At 32.3% G+C, this 24,314-nt stretch overlaps 9 protein-coding genes across 9 annotated transcripts; 5 read left to right on the top strand and 4 right to left on the bottom strand.

Annotated features, from left to right (window-relative positions):
• Positions 1-3,680: 3,680 nt before the first annotated feature.
• On the top strand, positions 3,681-5,168 carry cand_006800 (uncharacterized protein; the record flags this gene model as incomplete). The annotated part of the gene is made up of 1 exon (XM_067210920.1): positions 3,681-5,168. One exon carries the CDS (start codon positions 3,681-3,683, stop codon positions 5,166-5,168), a length of 1,488 nt encoding a protein of 495 aa, XP_067067937.1.
• Positions 5,169-5,431: 263 nt separating this feature from the next.
• cand_006810 (apyrase family protein) lies at positions 5,432-6,710 on the bottom strand (the record flags this gene model as incomplete). Its single annotated transcript, XM_067210921.1, has 3 exons — positions 5,432-6,334; positions 6,440-6,546; positions 6,671-6,710. 3 exons carry the CDS (start codon positions 6,708-6,710, stop codon positions 5,432-5,434), a joined length of 1,050 nt encoding a protein of 349 aa, XP_067067938.1.
• Positions 6,711-7,451: 741 nt separating this feature from the next.
• cand_006820 (uncharacterized protein) lies at positions 7,452-12,596 on the top strand (the record flags this gene model as incomplete). The annotated part of the gene is made up of 1 exon (XM_067210922.1): positions 7,452-12,596. The coding sequence occupies one exon, from the start codon at positions 7,452-7,454 to the stop codon at positions 12,594-12,596; it is 5,145 nt and encodes a 1,714-aa protein (XP_067067939.1).
• A 355-nt stretch (positions 12,597-12,951) lies between these two features.
• On the bottom strand, positions 12,952-13,809 carry cand_006830 (uncharacterized protein; the record flags this gene model as incomplete). Its single annotated transcript, XM_067210923.1, has 1 exon — positions 12,952-13,809. One exon carries the CDS (start codon positions 13,807-13,809, stop codon positions 12,952-12,954), a length of 858 nt encoding a protein of 285 aa, XP_067067940.1.
• Positions 13,810-14,252: 443 nt separating this feature from the next.
• Positions 14,253-14,780, top strand: cand_006840 (uncharacterized protein; the record flags this gene model as incomplete). The annotated part of the gene is made up of 1 exon (XM_067210924.1): positions 14,253-14,780. One exon carries the CDS (start codon positions 14,253-14,255, stop codon positions 14,778-14,780), a length of 528 nt encoding a protein of 175 aa, XP_067067941.1.
• Positions 14,781-15,372: 592 nt separating this feature from the next.
• Positions 15,373-16,671, top strand: cand_006850 (uncharacterized protein; the record flags this gene model as incomplete). The annotated part of the gene is made up of 1 exon (XM_067210925.1): positions 15,373-16,671. One exon carries the CDS (start codon positions 15,373-15,375, stop codon positions 16,669-16,671), a length of 1,299 nt encoding a protein of 432 aa, XP_067067942.1.
• Positions 16,672-16,947: 276 nt separating this feature from the next.
• cand_006860 (DNA repair protein RAD4) lies at positions 16,948-19,236 on the top strand (the record flags this gene model as incomplete). The annotated part of the gene is made up of 1 exon (XM_067210926.1): positions 16,948-19,236. The coding sequence occupies one exon, from the start codon at positions 16,948-16,950 to the stop codon at positions 19,234-19,236; it is 2,289 nt and encodes a 762-aa protein (XP_067067943.1).
• A 670-nt stretch (positions 19,237-19,906) lies between these two features.
• cand_006870 (radical SAM domain-containing protein) lies at positions 19,907-21,553 on the bottom strand (the record flags this gene model as incomplete). Its single annotated transcript, XM_067210927.1, has 1 exon — positions 19,907-21,553. The coding sequence occupies one exon, from the start codon at positions 21,551-21,553 to the stop codon at positions 19,907-19,909; it is 1,647 nt and encodes a 548-aa protein (XP_067067944.1).
• A 313-nt stretch (positions 21,554-21,866) lies between these two features.
• cand_006880 (uncharacterized protein) lies at positions 21,867-23,990 on the bottom strand (the record flags this gene model as incomplete). The annotated part of the gene is made up of 1 exon (XM_067210928.1): positions 21,867-23,990. One exon carries the CDS (start codon positions 23,988-23,990, stop codon positions 21,867-21,869), a length of 2,124 nt encoding a protein of 707 aa, XP_067067945.1.
• Between the last annotated feature and the right edge of the window lie 324 nt (positions 23,991-24,314).

Below are 24,314 nucleotides of genomic sequence, written 5' to 3' on the forward strand. Positions count from 1 at the left end.
TTATTATTATTAGACCAACTACTGCGATTACGGTAATTTCCACCTTCTCTCTCACCTTCCTTACTATTCATATTTCGACGACATAGTTGTGGGGGTATATATATTAAATCAGATAAATCTTGATTCTGAGATGCACTTCTTAGGGCTAATAGTATCATTATTGGGAAGGGACTCTTTAGTGAGGATTCTATAGGTTTCTCTAAATGTTGTATATTTGCATCTGAATTACATAGTAATTCAGTGTATTCTTTATGTTTCAAATCTCCAGTTTTAGTTTCAGTTGCATTTTCTATAATATTCTCTGCCTTTATATCAGTATTTTCTTCAATATTCCCGTCAATTAATTTATCTTCCTTTTCTGGGTACTTATGAACTACCTTGAGAATTTCAGATAGTTCGTTAGTATCCACATTATCTTCAACTTTGTTATCAACTTTGTTATCAACTTTGTTATCAACTTCGTTATCAATTTCGTTATTGTTATCAACTTTGTTAACTTTACCAACTTGATGATTACTATCAATTCTATCATCCCTGTCAAATTCACTATTATTATCAATATTATCAGATTTATCGATCTTACTAATTTCATCATTAATAACTCCGTTAGTTTCATCAACTCTATCCACTTTATCAGCTTTGTTATTAATAGCTCCGTCAGTTTCATTACTTTTATTAACTTTATTAATTTTATTAATTTTATCAACTTTATTAATTTTGTCAACTTTATTAATTTTATCAATTTTATCAATTTTATCAATTTTATCAATTTTATCAATTTTATCAACCTTATGAATCTTATGAATCTTATGAATCTTATGAATCTTATGATTCTTATGATTCTTATCAACCTTATGATTCTTATCAACCTTATGATTCTTATCAACCTTATGATTCTTATGTATCTTATCATGATCGACCTCGTCAATCTTATAAATCTCATTAATTTCACTAATTTCATTAATCTCCTCATTAATTTCATTAATCTCATCATTAATTTCATTAATTTCATTAATTTCATTAATCTCATCATTAATTTCATTAATTTCATTAATCTCATTACTAATTTCATTAATTTCATTAATTTCATTAATCTCGTTAATTTCACTAATCTTATCAATTTCATTAGCTTTATCAATCTTACCAGCTTTACCAGTCTTTTCAGATTTAATAGATTTCTCAGGATTATTATTTTTCTCAATATTATTAGTTTCCCCTACTTTCTCAGTGTTATCACTACATTTAAATTCTTCAAAGGACACTTCATTTTTATATGCCCTTACTTTGTCATATTTCTTCTCTACAGCTTTAGGTTGTATATCAGTAACTTCGTGATGTACCTTCTTATATTGAGCATTATTTGTACTATTCTTTAACCTTTGTGCCCAACTTACGGGAGCAGAGACTTGCTTTTGTGTATGACTTTCTATTGCAATTTCTTTAAGATTCTTTTCTTCAGTTTTCATGTGTTTTGTTACTACTTGAGTGGTAGTTTCATTAGCTTTGTCTACAGTTTCAGGCTCTTTGGCAACTTGGTTATTCGATGCACCATTTTTCGATTCTGAAGGAGACACAGTTGTAGATGCAGTAGTTGAAACTAGTACTTTAGGTTTCATTTCTATTGGTGCTTGTTGGCTATTTTCTTGGAGTATGTTAGTTTGATAATTAGGAATAACATTAGCGTTATTTACACGAGCTAACAACTTATCCTTAAAGGTCAAGTGAGTAGATTGTTGAAGAGCACTTTGGTTTGCACCATTATTCTGCAAATTGATTGGTGCTGCATTAGATTCATTTCTTATTTCGCCATTTTGATCCAAATTCTTATATAGCTCTATAGAATCATCTACTACCTTTTCAGTTGCTCCTTTAGGTTGACATATCACTGGCATATCTACTGACTGGGATGGTATTGCTAGATGTGTAACTTCAGGACTTTGTACAATTATATTGTTAAAGTGATGAATTGGAGGGTGTATTACTTGAGGTAAAATTGTTGGTTGTGGAAATTGAGATATATAGGGAGTATTTGATATATTAGGTGAGGGAAATTCAACTCCAACAGTCTCTGAAACAGGGTTAATCCATCCTCTGGGTACAAATTCCTGAGCATTAGGATTTAAAGTTGTCTGTGATTTGTTGGAGTCTCCGCTTATACGCTTTCTATTCAGATTTATATTGTAGCTAGTACCAGTTTGATAGTGTTGATAGTCCACATCACTAGCATTATAAGCTGGCATTACACCATGGTAATATATACCTGTGCTAGCCGTGCTAGTGCATGGAGTTATTATATTAAATGATGGTTTAAACTCTTGTGCATCGGCTCTTAATTGGCTCTTAAACTTAGATGTAGTATTCCCAGTACTTTCTTGTGAACAAGTCACATTACCATTAGAATTGTCTTCAGGAGTCATTATTTATTCTTTAAAGAAAATCTCCCAATACTAGGCTTTTTGTATATCAAATGACTCCTCTTTTCCTTTCTCCTCTTTTATTTCAAGAAGTAGTCCTTAGAGACTTCGGACCCTTCCCTAAAAACCAAGCTAGTAGTAAATATTGACCTCTTTCTAGCGTTTATTAAATATTTCACTTTAATATTCTATATAATCAATCTTTATTTCTTCAACAAAAAAAATTAACCTGGCGGTTGTAAATAGCCCGATACTTTTAATTCCCCCTTTACACGTCAGTAAGTTACCAGTTGGAGCCACTCTTTGAAAATACCCCTCTAATTGACTCAGTGGATTTATGTCTACAAAGGCGCTATAATGTATTTCTTAGGAGACATTAGCTGTACGTCTTGTATAACTAATGTCAGATGCTGACTTTGTTTTCCCTCCTTTTATTACTGGCAAAATGCTAATAGTAATTGCAAATATTAGCAATAAAATGAAATATAACCAGGTATAACAATATATCTATAAATACAATATATCATCCAAATTACCATTAAATTATATCTAATTAGCCTTTACAATTAATTCCTTTTATAATATAATTGAACTTTAAAGTTGTTTTCTCAAGTTAAAGTATATCACTTATTTCCGTATGTTCTTCTGTATCACAAAGACCATTTATTCAATGCTCAGATATGTAGTTAAATAACAATACAAAATTGGGGACTCAAAAGCTCAATAAAATTTATTTTAAAATAATTTTTTTTTTTCAATGAAGTATAAAAACTATATAGTCGACATTACCACATTATCATTGCAAATACATGCAAACGCACCGGTATGTGTTTGATTTTCTTACTAGGCTATAAGGAATCTTGCATATTTCTACATATTATATAAGTGAGAATTTGAGGCTATTAAAATAAGTTAGAAATCTAGATATATTATTTGGTATTATTTTATAATATATTAACGGAATAAGCTTTGCAAGAAATAACATGCATATTGGTATTTATGGCATATAGTGTAAATTTGCATTTAAGTACTGTTGATCAATTGAAATAGAACTATATAATGTTTTAGAGTCTTAAAAATTAAGTTTCGGGTAATAATAAGGTATTCTGGAGGTTTTGATATGTAAAAACAGATTATATTGGAACTCACGAGCAGCGGGTATCGCATAGCAATTTTCTGTGGGGTAGAAGGAAATGATGTCGTTGGAAAGTATAAAGCTAAGAAGATATAAAACAATAACTTTTAGAGCTAGTATAACTAATTAATATGGGAATTCAGGGATTACTTCCAAATGTCGATAAAGTAAGTAGAATAAAGAAGATAGATGAATTTAGGGGAAAGAGAGTGGCTATAGACACTTATGGATGGCTACATAGGTCAGCTGCAAATTGTGCTGAAGATTTGGTTCTGGGTAGATCCACTAGAATGCATATCCAATACTGTATAGATCGTGTTAATTTACTGAAGAGTAAAGGGATAATACCTGTTTGCATTTTTGATGGTGCCCCCTTACCCATGAAAAGAGTTACAGAAGAAGAAAGGCATATGAAGAGATCGGAAGCAAAGAAGGAGTTATTACTACTAAAAAAAAGTAGAAAATGCCCAAATAGTTATGAAATACGCAATTTATGCCAAAGAGCATTAGATATTACTCCTGATATAGCTCACCAAGTAATTGAGGAACTACGGGGTCATCACGGGATAGAATGTATAGTAGCACCATATGAAGCAGATGCACAATTATCTTATTTATGTCGAACTGGATATGTTGATGCTATAATAACGGAGGATAGTGATATGTTGGTATTTGGGAGTCCTTGCACAATATATAAGCATGATGATAAAACGGGAATATGCAGAGTCATATACTGGGAAGATTTACCAAGAAGTGGTATACTACGACAAGATATATTTACATATGAAATGTTTGTATTAGGTTGCACTTTAACCGGCTGTGATTATGTTAAATCCCCACAAGGAGTAGGAATTAAGACAGCTATGAAGCTTGTGCAAGAGTATTATGGAGATTTAGAAAGAATTATTCTGCAATTACAAACTATTGGTAAAAATGTTTCATCTGACTATTCAATAAATGTGCAGAAGGCACTAATAACATTTTTTCACCAAACTGTGTATGATCCACCTTCTCAGAGGCTAGTGCCACTATCAAGAAGTACTTTACCACAATACAATAACTCTAACAATATTAAAGTGTCTAATATTCCAATATTTAGAGAGTATAATCCGGAAAAACAAATAGAAAATAATATGTATGAATTTGTTGGCCCTTTCTTAGAAGAGAAACTAGCGAGAAATATATGTATGGGATATATTCATCCAGAAACTTTGAGAGCATATTCTACTAATGAAACTGTGTCCGAAAAAGTAGTTGATGAAATGACATCTTATGCAATGTCCACAGAAAAAAAAGAAAATCTTGGTGGTTACAATAATGTTGAGGGACATGAAGATGCTTTAGAACAGCTCGGCAATAAAATTCAGCAAAATGAACAGCTTTACTATTCAGAAGAACTGTTGGAGATTTCAGCAAAAGAAGTTAATAGTGAAGCTAATACGGAAAGTAAAAGTAATTGTAATTTAAAATGGTATAATGAAGCAAATATGGGAAGAAAAGTAAAGAGGAGAGCAATTTGGCTAAACACAATGGCCAGAAAAGATTTGTCAAAATGTGACACAATCAGTCCAGATGATCAGTTAATCATACAATCACTAGATAACTATGCATTTCATTGATAAATCAAAGTGAATTTTATGAATAAACAGAATAAGTGAATAGTAAGTCTGAATCTTAGAATTACAATATAGAGATTGATAGTTTCAACAGAACTCCCCATACAAGTTAAATAAAAATAAACAGATCTTTAGATTATCAGTTTAAATAGTTAAATATAATTAATAAAAAAACTAAAATATTTAAGGTACTCTTCAAATTAAAATATGTCCTAAGTATAAAATTCCTTTCAATATATTATACCTAAGAGAATGGATGCAAGTAATTAAAAGCTTGTGAATTCAATACCTTCGAATTTAAATTCTCCAGGAACTTTAATGTCATCAATTAATAAGTCACCATCAATGGTAAACATAGAAACATATGTACTTTGGAAGTCTGTCCTAGAATTCTCAACAGTCTTAAGAGCAACAATAATTTGATCTTTAGATCCAGGTAGAAACTTAAATGATGAGAATCCCCTCTCAGGGATAATATCTCCTATAGTTCTCACCTCAAGTATTTCAAGGTCATCTGACAAAATTACCATTTTATTTGAACCTTTCATTTCATCTAGGAATTCATCATATGGTTCATTGCTTACTCTTCTTGGAAGAAATATCCATTTACGCATATAAGGACTCCAACCTACAGCTTCGTGAATACAGTATCCTGGGAAATCTGCATCCAATGCAGAACGTATACTGTTGTAAACTTTTGACCAGTTATAGTATCTTATATTTCCAAACTTGTCTACTGAAGCAACCCACATATTATCTTGTTTGGAAATTACTCCATTCTGCACAAATTCTTTCCCAAAGCTTCCAACCCAAAGTACATCATCTCTTACTGTTGCCCATTCAATCTTCATTCCTTTACCTTTATTACCATCTCCTTCAGATAAAATATATCGTGGGGCAATCACCTTCCCATCGTCAATAATCTCAAACATGATTCCGCTTCTATCATCACCAGCAAGAAGTTTCCCATCATATATTACTAATTCGCTTAATTCCATACCTCTACCATATTCATTATGGCCACTTAATAAAACAAGAGCTGCATCCCATGTCACTTTATATTGCTCCTCCTTAGTATCAAAATAAACTCGTCCTTTCTGAAGTATACTTCTAAAATCTTTTTCACCAGGGTTTGATGGGCGTGACTTTAAGTCTAAATCTGCCACAAGCTGAAGTCAAAGCATAAAAAATAAAATGATTTTGAAACAAAATTAAACAATTCAATTTGAAATTAAATATTAATTCCAAATGTGAAATTGTAGATATATACTTACTTTGAAGCTGCATGGATTTACTTTATTACAAAAGAATTGCGTATTAGAAGCAAGAACTTCACTTCCAAAATATGAAAGATTAAAGAAAAGTATTAGTAATGTAGTTTCTAAACAACAAAGGTATTAAAAGTAAGTTATAAATGTAATTGTATTAACTATATAGAATATAATCTTGAATACAAGATTATTCAAGGAAATATTAATATATAGGGCTCCAATATAGCAACTTACTATAAAAAATAAGTTTTTTAATTATCATTACATTAACCATAAGAAGAGAGTAAGTCTTCTCTACTCATTTCATTTATTTTCAAAAAAAAAAAAATTTATAAACTGTCAAAGTGGAGGTAAATTGCTCTACAAAGACCCTCTCGAGTACTGGCTGACAAACTTGACAAATTAAAGAAACTAAGTAAACATTCAGTTAATAATATACTACCTATAAATGCAAACCCACATATTTATGAATATATTCATTAGAGTTTTAGGAGGATCTACTTAAATTATGCAGAAAGAAATATCTAAGTTAATTAAATTTTATTTCTATATTAAAGGTAAATGAGTATTTCCTAGAAAAGTGTCATTACTAATGTTGAAGATATCTTATAATTCTCAATAAATAAAATCCCCTAGTATCTCCAAAAGTTATAATTTTTTAGTATAAACTTCATTATTTATCAGTCTCTACAAATGTAAGAGGTAAAAAAGAGACACTAGAGTATACTATCGTTCTAGCTTCCCCACAATCTCGAAAATTATTTCCATAATTTTTATGTTCATGACCTTCTTAGGTAATACTTTTAAATGACAGCTCTATATTTGAACTTGGCATATTTTAAACATATTTGGAAGTGAATAAATAGCAAGTAATTACTTCAACCACAAAGCTTTTTTTAAAGGGTAAATTTTGTATAAGACTAGGCCAGATATATTTACCGCTATATTCGTGTAGGGCGCTATACCGCCAAATTGGTGGCTAGCTTATACTAAACATTTTTGAAATTTTGATTATATGACTAACGGCAATTGGAAAGGTGATAGGAATGATTCATCTCAATCTTCAAGGGGTCACTTAACCAATTCAGGAGGTAAAGGGTTGCAACATCTGGCTGAAATGCTCCAGCGTGCAGGGCAAGGACAGAGTTACCAGAATAGGGTCTCTTTCGATCCCCAATTAAATTTGAATTCTGGTTCAAGTAATAGTAGTATACCTAGAAATATTTATAATGGTGGAGGGCAGCGTGCAGGCTTTGGAGATGGATATAATAAGGAGAGATTTCAAAGTAATGGATATGGGGGTACTAGCAGTAGTAATACTGGTGCAGGTAATGGATATCATATCAACTCAGAGTACAGTAGTTCTACAGTGGCTACAGGATATCCTGATGGTAATATGATGTATGTTGGGACATATGGAGTTACTCAGTCTAATTATGGGACTTATAGAGGGGCAATGCAGGCTTATGGTGGACCAAGTGGTGGTACTTCATCTCTTCAGCAACACCAGTCAGGATCCTATGACGATACGCAGCAAAGCTTTGCAGGTAATTTTTATATGAATCAAAGAAATTATGTAATGCCTCAGATTACTCAAGGATATGGTAGTATTCAACAAGGGCAACATCATCAGGCTACAAGAGGAAACTCTGCAGTGCCTGGTATATCTGTATCAGGTTCGGGAGTATATAGAGGAACATCAAAGTATATTGGCTCATCAGGAGCATATGGAGTTTCAGGAGGATCTCAGGGTCATACACAAGTGCTACAGTATGGAACCTCTCACCATCTGACTTCAAATTTTGGAGATATCCCATTACAACAGATTTCGTATGGTAACTTCCCTAACCAAAACCAGAGTTTGCATTCAATATCTCCTCAAGTATCAAATACAGTTGGTATAGCTACACCTCAACAACTTTATAACTCCTATAACTTTAGTAGACAATCAAATTGCGGCAATTCTTCAGGAACACCGGTAATTGGCTCAACTTCTTCAGTTATTAATACATCTAATACTAGTATGCAGAATACCTTGAGTACTATTAATGGTAAATTAAATGTAATGTCTGGAACTGGTTCTCTTCACCATATGTCCAATACTGGGGGTCGTTCTATGGATCAGCTAAGGCGTCATAATGGAGGTGGAGGTTCAGGAGGAGGTTATCGTCGATCTGGACCGTATCGTCATGATGGTCGAACTGGTAGGGTAAACTCAGGAGGCTCTGGAGGTAGTTCTTCTGGTGGCTCAGGGAATCAGGGGGGGGTCGGAGTTTATTCTCAAGCTAATATTGGAGCTAGTGGAGGAGGTCCAGTTCGTTCTAGCAAGGATAGGGGTCCTGGGGGTGGAATAGGACCACTAGGAAGTTCTAATGTTTACAATAAGAAACTAATAAATGATAGATCTTATCCTACTCACTTCATTACAGATTTCAGGGAATTTAATTTGCGCAGGGAATTAGATGGAAGAGTAGATAACATGCTTCCCAAGGTATATGTTGACAAGGCTTTAGCTGCAGGGGATGAGTTTGTGCGCCTAGTGAGTACTGCAAGGTCTTGTAGAATTCCTGAAATTCGTCCTGCACTATTAATTACCAGCTTACCTAACTGCGACAGTTTTAGGCTTTATTTAAGCCTAATGAAGCATTATAGAGGTCAAAATGTGTCAAAATTTAAATTGATGGTAGCAACTTATCCGGAGACTGGACTCTGCAAAGGCTGGGCTGTAGTTTTACTACTGGATAAAAATGCAGCTGTGGAGTTTTTAATTTCATCTCATTTTCAATGGAGAGGAATATGTGTAAAGGCTAAACCTTTATTGAATCCAGATTTATTTTCTTTCAATTGTAGGTTTATGACGGGATTATCTGAGAATTCTAATGAGACTGTATACCAAATCCCTAAATTATATGTGTCGAATTTAGCAAATAGTGAGAAGAATTTGGAAGAGAACCTAAATTTTGATGAGAGTAAGAATAATAAAGATAAAGATATTGATGACAACAATGATGATAATAATAATAATAATAATAATAGTAATAATAATAATAATGATGATGATGATGGTGAAGTTAGAGAGTACATGAATATTTCAGAAAAACTGTATCAACTTATTGAACAATTGGGGCTTCGTAATCCTTTAGAGGTAGCATATAATGGGAATTCTCAACGTCGGGATGTAATATTTGTTGCAGGTCGTAAGCTTTATGCATCTTTTAGACCTCAAAAGATACTTAAAGTAATTTTCGAGTTATCCAAATTTGGCAGAACTATTGGAGAACTTGATCAAAAAGAGGATGACGACAATGAAATTATAGTTGAAGCAGATAAATTAGAGCTTCTTAAACCAAAATTCTCAAAGGATACAGATCATTGCACAATAAGCAAATATGCTTTAGTGAATTTGTACAAAGGCAACATATGCAAAGACTCTGGAAAGACACATGAATATCTTACTGCAAATTTAAACGGGAACTTTGAGTTAGAAATAGACAATACTGAAATAGATGCACCTTTAGACTGTAACTTGCCAAGTTCCCAAGCTGATGACATTAAACTGTCAATCAATATATTACCGAAGGATATGGGTGATGTATTTCCATGGGGTATTAGGTATTTTCCTGTTGGGACTTTGGGGTTCGCAGGCTTGGATCTTATTGACAGTTTAAGTCGTCTTGTTCGTAGACTGCACTGTAAAAATAGTGGTCATAAATGGTTTAATGACGTAGATTACGAGGGATTTCCAGATGATCACTTACATCTTCAGGGTTTTCAGAATGTAACAACAGCTTCAATGGATATTTCTCTAATTACAACTTCAAATACAGATCAGAATAGCTGTACAAATGTAACAAATTCCGGAGTTCATATAGGTAGCCTATCTGTTATGAATAACGTGAGTATTTGTAATCAAGTAGTAACTCTGGATTCAATGGTATTTATTAATGGACTCCCCAACTTAAGTGGCATACAAATAGAGCTAGATTTTATGTATAAACTACGCAATCTGCTTAATCTTAGTAAGGCTAAGTGTGACTTTTGGTCTGTGGAACTTTTTTGCTTTCCTGAAACTGAACGCTTAAGAGGTGATGGTTTTATTCTCCTTCCTTCCTCTTGTAACTCTAAAACTCTTTTAGATCAGTTCCCTATTGATGAAGAAAGTGGTAATCCAAATATTAGGATAAGCAATGAGGTTTCAGCATGGATATTACCTTATAACATGTATCAAGATGTTATATATGAAGATCTTAAAGTTCTTGCAAAACTACTGGGACGTTTGGTTAGCTTCTGGTCTTACCATGTCAATGGTAAGCGTCATCCTCTCAAACTTTTGGATTCTATTAAGACAAAGTTTTCTACAGCAGAGATCAACTCTACTAAAGAACAAGAGCTCAGTGAGGATAATCAAAATGTATTTCATAAACCTTTAGATTTAAACTTACAAGCCTTAGGAGTTGCAATTGAATCTATAGCTCCACTTACTACTTCGAGTGGATATTCTTCTATTTCACCCAGTGAAGAAAAATCTCTAGTAGGTATTGCTGTATCAGCTGAAGAATGGTTACATGGTCTTCCAAAGCTAGTTGCTGAGGGCATAGATGAGAGAGCACTAGATTGCAGTGTTGTTCACTTTGTTAGAACATATTTCTTTTCAGCTGAGAATCTTGTATCATTACACCCTTTCAATTTATGGCTGGAAGTTACAAATGAAATATGCGAAACTAACAATGAGGGACTTATTAAATTTGAGAAGGATGACAGATTAGCAGAAGACTCAGCAGCTATAGATGAGCTATCTAGACTTCTACTTCACCCCTTGCCAAGTCATGAGATCGTAGATACTTTGAATAACAAGATTGTATCGGCAAACCACATATTGGCATCTATTCTGAGCCAGCATGGCCAAATTGGACCCTTGGCCCTGCTAGATATGATAGATTACTATATCCAAGGACAATTTGGGTTGTACAATATGTACAAAGGTGAAGATAATGAAGATGACAAATCTTCAGAAGAAATATCTTTAAACCTGGAACACTCTGAGTGTACAGAAGAAAACTTAGTAATAAATCAGAATCGTGAAGTTTCAGTGGATATAGAATTTAAAGCTGATATTGCTTCTGATTCAGAAAATTTATTATCGCTATCTTTAAAAGAAGGTGAATATAGATACCGCGAAATATTTTATAAAATAAACTCTGAGTATTTAAGAAATATGCCAAATGTAACCCCAGATAGTTTGAAAAATGACAGTGACAAAACTGACAACCATGAAGTGAATCTATCTTTGAACTCGGCTGTTTCGAGCAAACCATCTTTAGGCTTCAGTTGTTCTCTGTGGCTTGAAAGATGGGGTAATAACTGTGTCTGGGGATCTTGCATTTGCTCAAATGCACGCGAATCTGTGATGGAAGCTGCAATAAATTTCTTGCGTCACTTCGCTTTGTTGGAATGTCGAAGGGTATTCCAGACTATTGGAGTTGGAAGTACTTGTAATGATCCACTATTGGCACCTAAACGCACAAGGGCTACTGGAACTCCAGTATCAACAGCAGGTGGAGGAACTAGTGGAAGTGGAGGAGCTCCAGGAACAAATCTATCTCATCAGAATTCTCTATCCTCAAGTGGTGGATCTAATACAAATTCTAATTTATCTACCTCTCTCCTAAGCTCGGCAAATCGTGAGCACTTAAGTATAGCTGATAGATTTGAAGGATTATGGAATTTCAGAAATATCCAAGTTGAGAGGAGGAAAGTTAGATGTGTCTCTATTCCTGGATCTCTACCTTTTGAGAAGGCTCAAAAATTGTGGTCTGTGGAATATTTGCTAGCTTTAATAAGTTGTGGTAGGATGAGATATGTTCCTATATCATTAGCATTTAGAACTCCTTTATACAGAAAAAATGCCTATCGATATGTTCAAGAAAGATTTAGGAGAGACTCTAAATACGTCTGGTCGCATGTTGACCAGTTGTGGTCTAACAAACTAGATGATGTTGTGGCAAATGCTATTGGATTTGCAAATGGTGACTTGCTTCATATACTTGCTCCAGATGAGGGGAATATACAAGATAATCTACTTGATCCAAAATGCTGTTTTGAGATGTTAAAGAGATCTTGTAAATTTACTACTCAGAGTAAACTAATCTCTGATGTTTAAAAGTAATGGTGTTATTACACTGAAATTGAATGAATTAACTTCAATATCTTAGGATCTAGAAGATATGATCTATTATTTATTCTTTAATCCGGAAGATGGAGATATTATACATCAATATTAGGATCTTCACCATGATATTCTGTGATATTTAAAGTGGTTTAATATTTAATTTGTTCATCTAGGCTTATATGTGGTTTTCTGCAGTTGTATAGATAGGTGTCATTATCAAATGTCATTGTGATCTTATTACACTTTATCAAACAGGTAAATACACCCCAAATATTTATAAAGTACTCCTTAATTTCAGTTTCTAATTTATTTAAAAGCATTATTTAATCTGTTTTCCAAGTATTCTTTACTCTTCTTCAGATGAGTAGCCTTTAAACAGATCACAATCTCTTTTAATCTCTATGTACTTCATGAATACTTCATCTCTAGCATATAAATTGGGATCTTCTTTCTCTATAAATGGTGTATTATTGTATAATAGCTCATCACTCACCTTTAATAGCTTAGCTTCCGTATGAGCACTCCATTTACTTCTCTGCAACTCAAAATCTTCCTCTTCTCGTAACTTCTCTCTTATTTGAAAACTTTGAACTTCATCATCTAAAAATTGACAAAGAAGAGTACTTCTTTCTTTATTAAGAAGTTGTAGTGCTTCTTTCTCCAACTCATCACGGTTCATTAATCGTTTGTTAATCCTTCTCAATTCCTCTAGTATATCCTGAGTCTGAATTTCTTCAGCCGTATCTAATACCTTACGTTGTAAAGCTTTATCCTTGTTAAGTGAAAGTTCCTCTTCCAATATCTCCCTAGCACTCTTCGCAGCTAGTTCCTCATCTCTCTTTGGGTCAAAGTTCCTTTTGCCACCAGATTCTAATTCGTAATTACCATCCTTTGGATTTGTACGAAATACGATTACATTACCACACTGAGTGCATCTACCATGAAATCTCCAAATAGGGATACCTAGATAATCCTCATTAGGTACCTTCTCAACTTTGGAATTGAACTTTGTACCGACATATAGATAGTCACCACAACCATTACACCTTACTGTAAAAGGATATAGCATTCTAATATTTAGCATTCTCTTCTTCTTGACATTCTTGGATTTCCTAGCTGCTCGCAATACCTTCTTCCCTGCCTCTAACTTCTCCGGATCAAAGTCTGGAGGGTAATATCGATTAAGTAGTTTACGATCAGACATTCTTCAGACTACCAGAGTTAATAGTATAGTCTTACTAAGCTACAAACATTACAATATTATACTCATTTATTATCTAACTCGCCTTATTTCCGAATAGTAATAGCCTTTATATAGTTTTTTTATGGTAATTATTAATAAACAATTAGGAACAAAAATTCACAAATAGGCGGCAATTTTTTTACCATACAATAGAAGACAATATAATAACCGCTACATATTTCAACTCTAGACATTGAAACTGTCAGATAACGTGGTTTTATAATATTATCACTAGTGATTAGATTCGTATGGGTTTGATTAAATTGCAATAAGAATCCCTATTAAAGCTCCAAAATTACTTTTGACTGCTTTTAAGTCTTTGTAAACTGTGTTTCAGCTAGGGTATTTATCAGTTCCTAAAGTCTGTTACTCCTTACTTTTTTGATGACAATAATTTTATAGAGATGAAGCATAAGTCAGATAATCGCTCTAAAAGTGCAACAATATCTTTGGATATTCCAGAGGAACTTATTCCGAAACCTTTATTAAGTGAAGAAATGGAGATTTATAGACAAAAACTGACAGGTGATTTAGTGGAAATTGAAAAGAGGATATATGAGCTGGAAACTTTCTATTGGAACCAAACAACTGACATAGGTAATATGTTGCGTGGATGGGATGGTTACGTTAATGTTAACACATCATCTGGAAATACTGGAGCAAGAAAATCTAACATAAGTGGTGGTAGAAGCTCTTATAGATCTATCCAAACAATGTTTACAGATAAAGATCGTTGGTTTTCTCTTTCTTCTGTTACTTCACCAGTTGAATTAGATAGTATTAATACTCCCACTAACCAAAATAGTATGGGGGGTCCACTAGAGGGGTCTTCAGTAGTAGGATCTGTTGTATCTCAATTATCAGATGCTATCATGAATGAGAGTGAAACAGGCCAATCTAACGCTAGTTCTAGGAAACAAAAGAGATCTTAATTAAGTATATTTTATATTGTTTTGGATATTTATAGTTATTACCTTTAGACTTTAATTAGTTTGAAACTTTATAGTTTTTTAGGGGTTGACCTTTTTCTCTACCCTAGTGGTATATTGTTATGCATCAGGCTAGTACATAAATTATACTAAGACTTAGTAAGTATTCATGATATGTATTAAGTTACTGAATAACCTCTAGATATTTCTACTTATTCAGTATCCATGCTGATTCCTACGCTTTTTGACCTTAATCAACAATACAGTAATAGGCTATGGCTATCAAAGAACAGCCCCCCCTTCCCCATAAAAGTCAGCATGCCCACACAGAGGTTGGCGCAGTATTTAGGATAGGTAATAATTCTCAAGAAAATTCCTAAATTCTGCAGAACTTCAGAAATAAAGGAAATTATTAAGCACTAACATTATATTGGTGTTGTGCCTAAAAGAAAGGATTGGTCTTTATATATCTTGAGATTTAGGGATACTTAACGAAAGATAAAAGGTAAGGGGAATATTACAACGAATACTTGTCTATAGCCTGAACTTATTATCTGAAATTTATATCAATCTGTGCTTTATAAGTAAATGGAATATGGACGGAAATGAAAATCAGCAAAATATTCCAAATAATTCTAATTGGAAATGTATAAGGGGCTCTGTAAGATGGGCTGACTTAAGCCTTAGTGATACATCTAATAGTTGGTTGCCAAGCCAAACTGAAGTTAGAAATGACTCTAAGTCATGTGGGTTGACTAGTTTACTTTATAAGAGCACTATATTAGGTGATTCAACTGCCAATCATCCAAAGTATACAGAAGGACAACCTGGGACTTTGAAGGCTACTTCTTTTTCAGGCATTGCACCTAAGCTTTTGACTTCAAAGGTTATAAACAAAACTATGACTTCTAGTTCAACTACTGAAGAATTCTCAAAAATTCCAAAAGATCTCTTAGAGGTTTGTGAAGTACATGAGGAGAACAATAGCTTGAGTCTTCACTTTGGAGATATAAACAATGATCAGAGTAATAATTGTGACACGTTTGATCCTAGAAGTTTAATTCAAACAGCAAATCTGCAAACTCCAAAAATTCTTGGAACTATAAAAAGTAGTTTAAGCAACATATCTGAGAAGATAAATATTTCCCAAACAATTCCGAATACAAATAACGATAATCAAAATGATACTAATAAAGATGGTATATGCAACTTTAACAATATTATTGATGATCTAGACTTGGAATTATCTGATCCAAATAATACAAATGAACTATCTAGTAATTTAGATTCTAAATTAAGGCAGAATAATAAACGAGGTATATCCAAAGATAATGTTGCAAGCCCAATAATTGGAAGTCATGAGATATTAAAACGGCAAAGATATTCTAGTAATAAAATATGTAATTCAGGTACTGATAATGGTACTTTAAATCTAATATATACTGAAAGAATGAGTAGCCCATCTAGTGTTACCTCTTTTAGGGGTTCTCGATCAGCAAGGGGAATCAACAGCACTCCAAGAAGATGCTCTATTTCATCAAACATAAGTTCAAATAAGAGTCCTATTACTCCGAAAGATCAGCAATATAAAAGGAATTTTACATATTCTCATTCACAACATTCCACTGAGAATTCTAATAATGTGACACAATCTAACACAGCAACTGTAGATTGGAATAAAAGGATATCGAGTAGATTGTTCCAAATTGCTGTTGGGAAGGGAACAAGAGCTTATCAGAATTACCTGAAACTAAAACCAAATAAAGATAGTCGTGATCCGCAAGATCCTCAAACTCCGAATGCTCATTCTAGATGTCCACAAAAACAATTTACTGAACAATTGAATATATGGAGAAAATCTCTCCATCAATATGATGATACGGAGAATGAATAATAGAAGTTTTAAGCTATATTATATCTAAAGAGTTAAAAAGTAGGGTTCGCATCATGTGTTAATGTTTTTTTAGGATGAGTGATAGTTTCAAAGAAGTTTAACTATTAGTTTCTGATATACTAAAGTGGAGCGGGCTAATATTGGCATTAATATTTGTCATTAAGGGAAAGAAGATTTGGAATTTGGGATTATTCTTCGTGATATTTAATGAAGTATGAATCTATAAATAAGAGCTTATATAATATAAATATTAATAGTTAATATAAAGAAGTTGCGATGAAAAAATCTGATAAGAAAAAGATCGAATGTTCAGAAAATAGAAACTTACAGTGGTTAGTTCAGAAGTCTTATATACTTTCCTGGATAAGTCATTTACGTTATGTGAATAACTTAGTAGATTGTGCAATTGTGAAAGCATCTATGTTGTCACTATTTATATTGAGTGACTTAGGATGTGGTAAATATCAACATCCTAGACAAATTTATGATTGGTTTCGAGTGCACTTTAGATCATACAATATATCTCCAAATTCGTGGCTTGTTAGTTGGCCTGATGGTTTATCTATGAATTATAGATTTACAAAGAATGTGATCATTTTTAATCAAGATATTTCTAGATGTTTCTACTTTGGATATTTAGTCAGAAGGCTTGTAGCAAGCGTAAGTTTATATAAATGTAGTGGGGAAGTTGCAAATTTACTTTTTGCATCCTTATTAAGAATCTTAGGATTTGGATGTCGAATTGTAATGTTTATACCACCTAGGATTACTATGAAGAACAGATTGAATAAGACACACAAATCAGAGAGGCTATCTAATGAATATAAAGAGAAAAATTTCGTTCCTAATATATACTCTTGGATTGGAACAACATTAGATGATGATGATAGACGTCCAGAATTGTGGTTAGAGATTTTTTGTACCAAGTTAAATGAGTGGATTGCAGTAGATGTACATAGAGGAGGCTGGGATTTTATAGATGGAGATTCAAGGGTTATACAGAGTGGTCACTTAGGAAAGAATGACAGTTCATATGATCATAATCAAGTATTAACAACTGTTGAGCAAAGTCAGAATTATAAGAAATGTACTTCTACTGCAGCTCCTAGGACTTTATTTTCAAAATTACATATGAATTTAAGTGTAGAAGACTCTTCATCTTCAGATGAGGAGTCTGATAAGTCGAAACAGGAATACTTACCTATAATACCTCTCAAAACTGTTAAATTAGATAATAAACCCAAAGAGATTCGAATTGGAATAAAGGGGAGTTTGAAACGAAAGCCTACTCAGATTGAATTAGAAGAAGAACGCGCTGCATTAGCATTTGAATTTACATCTACATATAAAAAAACCTCCTCTATACAGCTACTAAAGAATAAGATTGACATATGTAAAACTTCAATTAAGTACAAGAATTTTGATAATATTGGATGGTGGATTTTAACAGTTAATGAAAAAGGTTATATTAGGGATACAACATGTCGTTATACATCTGAGTGGGTATCTGTTCTAAATTCTCGCAGGAATTTTTTGGTAGATTATATGGATAAACTTATTAAAAGTATAAATCAGTTGAGTTCATCTATATATGTACTTCAAATTGACATGTTAGATGAATTTTCACTAGAAAGGCGTCTTCAGCAAGATCCTCTTCCTTGTAATAAGAATGGATTTAAGCGACATCCGAAATATGTTCTAATGTCTTGTTTGAGCCCAATTGAGATCATCTATCCTCAAATTCCAATTATAGGATATTTCCAAGGTGAGCCAGTATATCCCCGAGAAAATGTACAACAATTAAAAACTACAAAGCAATGGAGTAGGCAACAGAGAAGAATATCTTCAGGACAAATTCCTATAAAAACAATTAAAGATACCAGTAATAATATCATAAAGGAATTCTACGCTGAATATCAAACAGAATTAGTGCCGATACGTGAAATTACTTGTGATAATCAAGTTCCAGTAAATCAATTTCATAATGTAGATCTAACGAATAATCAACAAGTACCCTTGGGATGTATTCATGTAGAAGATAATTATGAACTTTCAGAGGAAGATTCGATGGAAGGCCAAGGATCCTTTAGGTCTACGTGGATTATTTCTTGGGAAGAAACTGCTAAACGTGCAAATATTAGTTATGGCAGAGCTTTGGTAGGTTTTAAATATAGTGGGGGCTACAAAAAGGGAAGATCTAGCAAACTTTCCAGGAATTTAAACTCTAAGGCTGAACCCTTATATAATGGAATTGTAATTAAGGAAGAAGATTACCAAAAGCTACTTGAGAAGAAGAATCAGTTCCAAGAGAAGAAGATGGATAAAATGGCACCATTTATGTGGAAAGCTTTTTTATCAAATTTAGAAGCTCTATTTTTGGAACACTTGGATACAAAACAAGATTATAAAGATGGTAGTGGTGATATAGAGAGAATAAGTAGAACTAAGGTAAGGAAACTGGATTCTAATTCTTTAAAAAGGCTTTCTGCAAAGTTATTTAATGAAAGTTTAGCTAAGGTAGAGGAAGGACTCAAAATAAGAGAATCAAGAAGTGAGGATGAATGACATTTGATGTGAAGATAACTGATTAATAACGGGAAATAATTCGATTTATACATTTAAAGATTGTATTTTACTGTAATTTATATAATTTTAAAACTGTTCTGAATTATCGAATTTCTTGAATTATATATATTTTTTTATTCCAAATTTATGTAATGGTCATCTATAATCTTATTAATACCCCAAACTCTACTCTAGGGATTAATATTGTACAACTTATCTCATAGACAGATAATTGTCTAGCTAATGCATAAGGTCATTACGATTCTGTTCAAATATTCAATAGGTGAAATTGGTGCTTCTCGAGATATCTATCATTTAATTTATAGTACCATAATTAAAGTACAAAATTTAATTTAGATAATTCTAGTTATCTTACAGTTACATTGTTATTTAAGCTATGTACAACTTCAATTTTCGGTAGCTAATATTTACTTTGCATGGATCTAAAGTCTACTTAGTGGAGAATCCAGAATATATACCAATGCGCATTAATAAATTAATATTTTAAATTATGTTAAAGTCAATGTATATTTACTTCTTTAAATACTCAATTATAAATTTAAAATATGGAATAGCTATATATATATATATATATATATATATAATAAATACTAAATAATGACAACCTCCTTCAACTTTCAACTCAAATTATATTAATAAATATCTTATCTCAAAATTCCAGCAATGATATAACTTCCCCCTCAAAGTGCCATCTTTCAGGCTTTATAAGCTTAACTAAGGCAACTTTGCCGAGAAGTTTATCATCCTTCTCAACAATAACTTTAGTGTATTGTTTAGTATGCCCGATTGTATGTATGCTAATATCTGAATTCTCTATAAACCAAACCCTAACTATAATATCTGATATTGAAGTTGATAAATTGTATTTCGTATTCAGTCTTAATTTTTCTAAAAGCTCCTCATTGTGCTTCAAGCTATGGAAAATGTTAGTGATCTCAAGACTTCGTCTCTTTGAGATTCCATTTGGGACTGCCTTCATTTTAGCTGCAGGAGTTCCAGGTCTAGGATAAAATTTAGAAATATTAATAACTGGGAATTTGTACTTCTTAATTAGCTCGACTGTATCTTGATGATCCTCTTCTGTTTCACCAGGAAAACCACAAATTATATCAGTAGCTATTGTTATCAATGACAACTGATTACTAATTTCATCTACTAATTTGCAGAAGTCTTCTCTCGTATAGTCACGTCTCATATTAGTCAAAACCTTATTACTTCCACTTTGTACTGGAATATGAAGAAATTCGAAGACATTTGGATGTGATAAAACTTCCACCATATCCTGAATTTGGTTTAAGATATAGGGAGGATTTGTCATACCTATGCGTATCATCACATCTGGAGGAATAATATTCAAGATCTGGTAAATAAGGGATGAAAGATTAGTTCCAATATCTTTACCATACGCACCCGTATCTTCTGATGTTAACCATATTTGTTTAATCCCCTCTTTTAAACTAGTCTTCACTCTATTCAAGATAGTCTCAATAGTATAACTTCCTAAGTTTCCTCTAGAGTACTTTGTCTTGCAATAAGTACAATTCCCCAGACATCCTACAGATACTGTAATAATTTCCACTAATGAATTCCTTCTTATTTTAGGCAAACTTAATGGTGGTAATCTTGAAGAAGTGGCTTTATCTTGTTTTGTTGCTGTACTTATAGCACTTAAGTCACTATTCATGCTTATCATTTCTACTATATTTCCTTGAAGAGTCAATTCTACAATCTCTACTATACGATGAATATATGATACTCCTAATACTGAAACGTTCTTTAACCAAGGTAGGGTTCTTTCTGCCTGGGGAATACATCCTGTAACTACTACAAATTTCTTCTTATTTAAGGCTGTCTCAACCAGATTTTTACACGACATTTCACTAGGACCTTTCACTGTACAGCTATTAATTACAATCAAATCGCAGTCATCTAACTCATTAACTATTTCATATCCATATTCAACTAAAAGTCCATTCATACTTTCCGAATCACTTCTGTTATGGTTACACCCAAAATTACGCATCATTATTCGACCAATTCCTGGAACTTTATTATTTTCGTGATCTCTCTTTACTACAGACAACTTATTAGATTGAGCTGTCTTTACTTTGAGACTATCACCACAAGAACAACTAGAATTATCACTATTACAGGATGATGTTGGTTTAAGTATTTTAATTAGATCTTGTATCCTACCTTTGTGTCCTCTTAGGGATTTTAGTAGATAATAGCCTGTTATCCCTGTTAAACCTACAGCTAGAGTTACTAAGATACTTCTTCTATTATATGTAATCATATTCAAAAGTTGATATTATGGAGTATTAATATAGGTATAAATGTGGAGGAAAAAAAGTAGGTAAGATACTAATGAATATTTTAGTCTCTGGCGCCTATTGTGTGTAAGAATATTTTCTGGACTAATCTTGGTACCCTTAAAAACTACTACTACTATAATGAGAAGTTCTCTAATTAAATTTAAGTATAAAATATTATACTCTTATGTAGTTCTTAATAATAATAATACTTTAAAAATAGGCCTTTATTGCGACAGAAAAGTAATGTTCAACTTTCTGAACTTATAAAACATTTCTGAACTAAACTTGTGCATTCTACTTATTTGAACTGTCTATAAGGGGTGTTTCTTCATTAACATTAGATTTCTCATTAAATACTTTATCAGAAGATGTGAAAACCTTAGATGGTAAATGTAGAGCCATATCTAAGACCATAGATTCTTCACCTGACTTAAACATAGAATTTGTTGCCTGTATAGTATCAAGCTCTTCTTGCAGTTCATCATCAAATCCAAATATTCTCTTAGCTTGATACCATAAAGAAGCTGTAACTTTCTTCATTTTCATTGGATGTTCTACATTCTTAATTGCAATTGAATAAGAGTTCATAATAATAGTAGTAAACATATTTAACAAAATAGTTACAAAAAATATTTCAAATAAAAGTAACATAGCCGCAGCTCCATAAGCACTTTGTTCAAAATAAAAATGAATTCCATGGTCAGTCATTGAAAATGGACTACCAAAAGCATATAAAAACAATGAATAGAATGATATAGGTATAGATGAAAATTGAATATATATTGATCCATACATGGCATGCATCAGAATTGCAAAGGCTGTTAATAGAACTAAAAATATGCCACAAAAGTGTGCAAAAGGTACAAATGCAAAAACAAATGTCATAAGAAGGAAATTTGTACTTGTAAAAAATAAAGAAATTTCTAGAAGTCTTATAAATAATAATAGTACTGCAATTGCATGTGGAGTAGATCTAACCCATAAACTGAATAAAACTTGACCAAGAAATTCTGATCCTTGTAGGTGTAATGTTTGAGACCAATATACAAATGGAGGAGTACAGTGTTTGTATGCTGTTTCAATACAAAGTTCAGATCCATAAAAAATTCCTATCATTGATGTAATGAAACCAAACATAACTGCAAATCCAATAAAATTTTCAATTAATATTTGAAACCAACTTAATATATTAATTCTATTACCAAATGGATCAATAGTATGTCCAATGATTTCCTTAAATTTACCTTTTTTTGAAACTAACCTGTAGCAGTTATAAGGTAATAATAAGAAACTTGATACAGATCCTGGGAATAATATAAAACAAAATGTAATAATAGTTATTAATGGAAGGATTGTTGTAAATGAATGATGACGTTGATATGCCAAACCAGTTGTGATTTCTACATTAGGCTTATAATGATTTAGATAAGGTGAATATCTTAAAAAATTTAGTTTAGTTTTCCACCACAAAGGATGTTTATCTTTCTCAACCGCAGATACCTCAAAAACAACAGTTACCCACTCTGGATCACATTTCATAAGTAAATCCCAGTGATGATTTTTGTTTGCTACCAAATGCTTACTAGACTTGGAACTATTACTAGTAATAATAGACCCAATATGATTAGTAATTTTATAAGATTCATTGGATTCACTAGAAGCAATAACTTCCTTATCTTCAAATAATTTTTCATTTTGTACCCTATTTTGTTTATCTTCATTTAGTTTCATATCTGATCTATCCATAATTAATCTACCAATCTTATTAATTTTTTTATGTAATAAAGGAATAGGTCCTGATTCTTTTTCAGATCCCATTGTAAACAATGGTAATAAAGCTTTAGAACGATGGTATAAGTGAAATATAGGTTTTGATTGATCTTCTGGTGGTATATTATTTGTTCTATAATAGTCATTAATAATTGATGGAAATTCACCCCAAGGAGTATTATCACCTTGCTCTACATAAGTTTCTAGAGAGGTATAGTCACAAGGAAGCTCAGGGTGTGTAGGATTCTGATGAGTTCTATTCCAGTCTATCCTTATTATATCACACCTAAAAAATTCTGTCATTCCATCTTCTATTAAAGCTTTAGAACGACATGATGCTTGTAATACATTTAATAAATCTGCAACAGCAGACCCTGGCATGGCTACATCAAAATCTGGGGTTGCATATTGATCCTGGATCCTATTTAGCTGTTCTAACTCAGTAGCAAATATTTTAGATCTAATTTGTTTAGCTACCGGTGAGCTCTTATTATAACCATGTTGTAAAAGTAGACAAGATACATATAGTACTGTAAAGAAAAATATATATATCAGGCGACGTAGCCTAAGTTTCTTAATTTCTACCTCTGATAATTCATTCTTATCTGCCACTTCTAGAGTTAACAATCTTCTAATAGATTGATACATTTAATAGGAATCTAGCAACTAAAATATTCTTTGGTTGTATCTTCTTTCTTTATTATTTCTATACTTGAATCTTCAATTACTATCCAAAAAATATTCACACCACCCGCCAACAATCAATTACACATTTACACACACAAATGCATGCGTAATTAAATAGCGGTAAATTATACAAGTAATATACTGTGTGTAAGTAGTTTATTACAAAGTCTTTCTTTATTTACCCCCCTATTTATTTACTAAAGTAATATATAATAAATATATAAAGGACCAAAACGTTATCATTTATAAGTTTACTGATAACCACTAGATTTATCTTAGATATAT

This window comes from Cryptosporidium andersoni (genome assembly GCF_001865355.1).
Source record: "Cryptosporidium andersoni isolate 30847 chromosome Unknown contig_64, whole genome shotgun sequence".
In the NCBI taxonomy this organism is placed as follows: Eukaryota; Apicomplexa; class Conoidasida; order Eucoccidiorida; family Cryptosporidiidae; genus Cryptosporidium; species Cryptosporidium andersoni.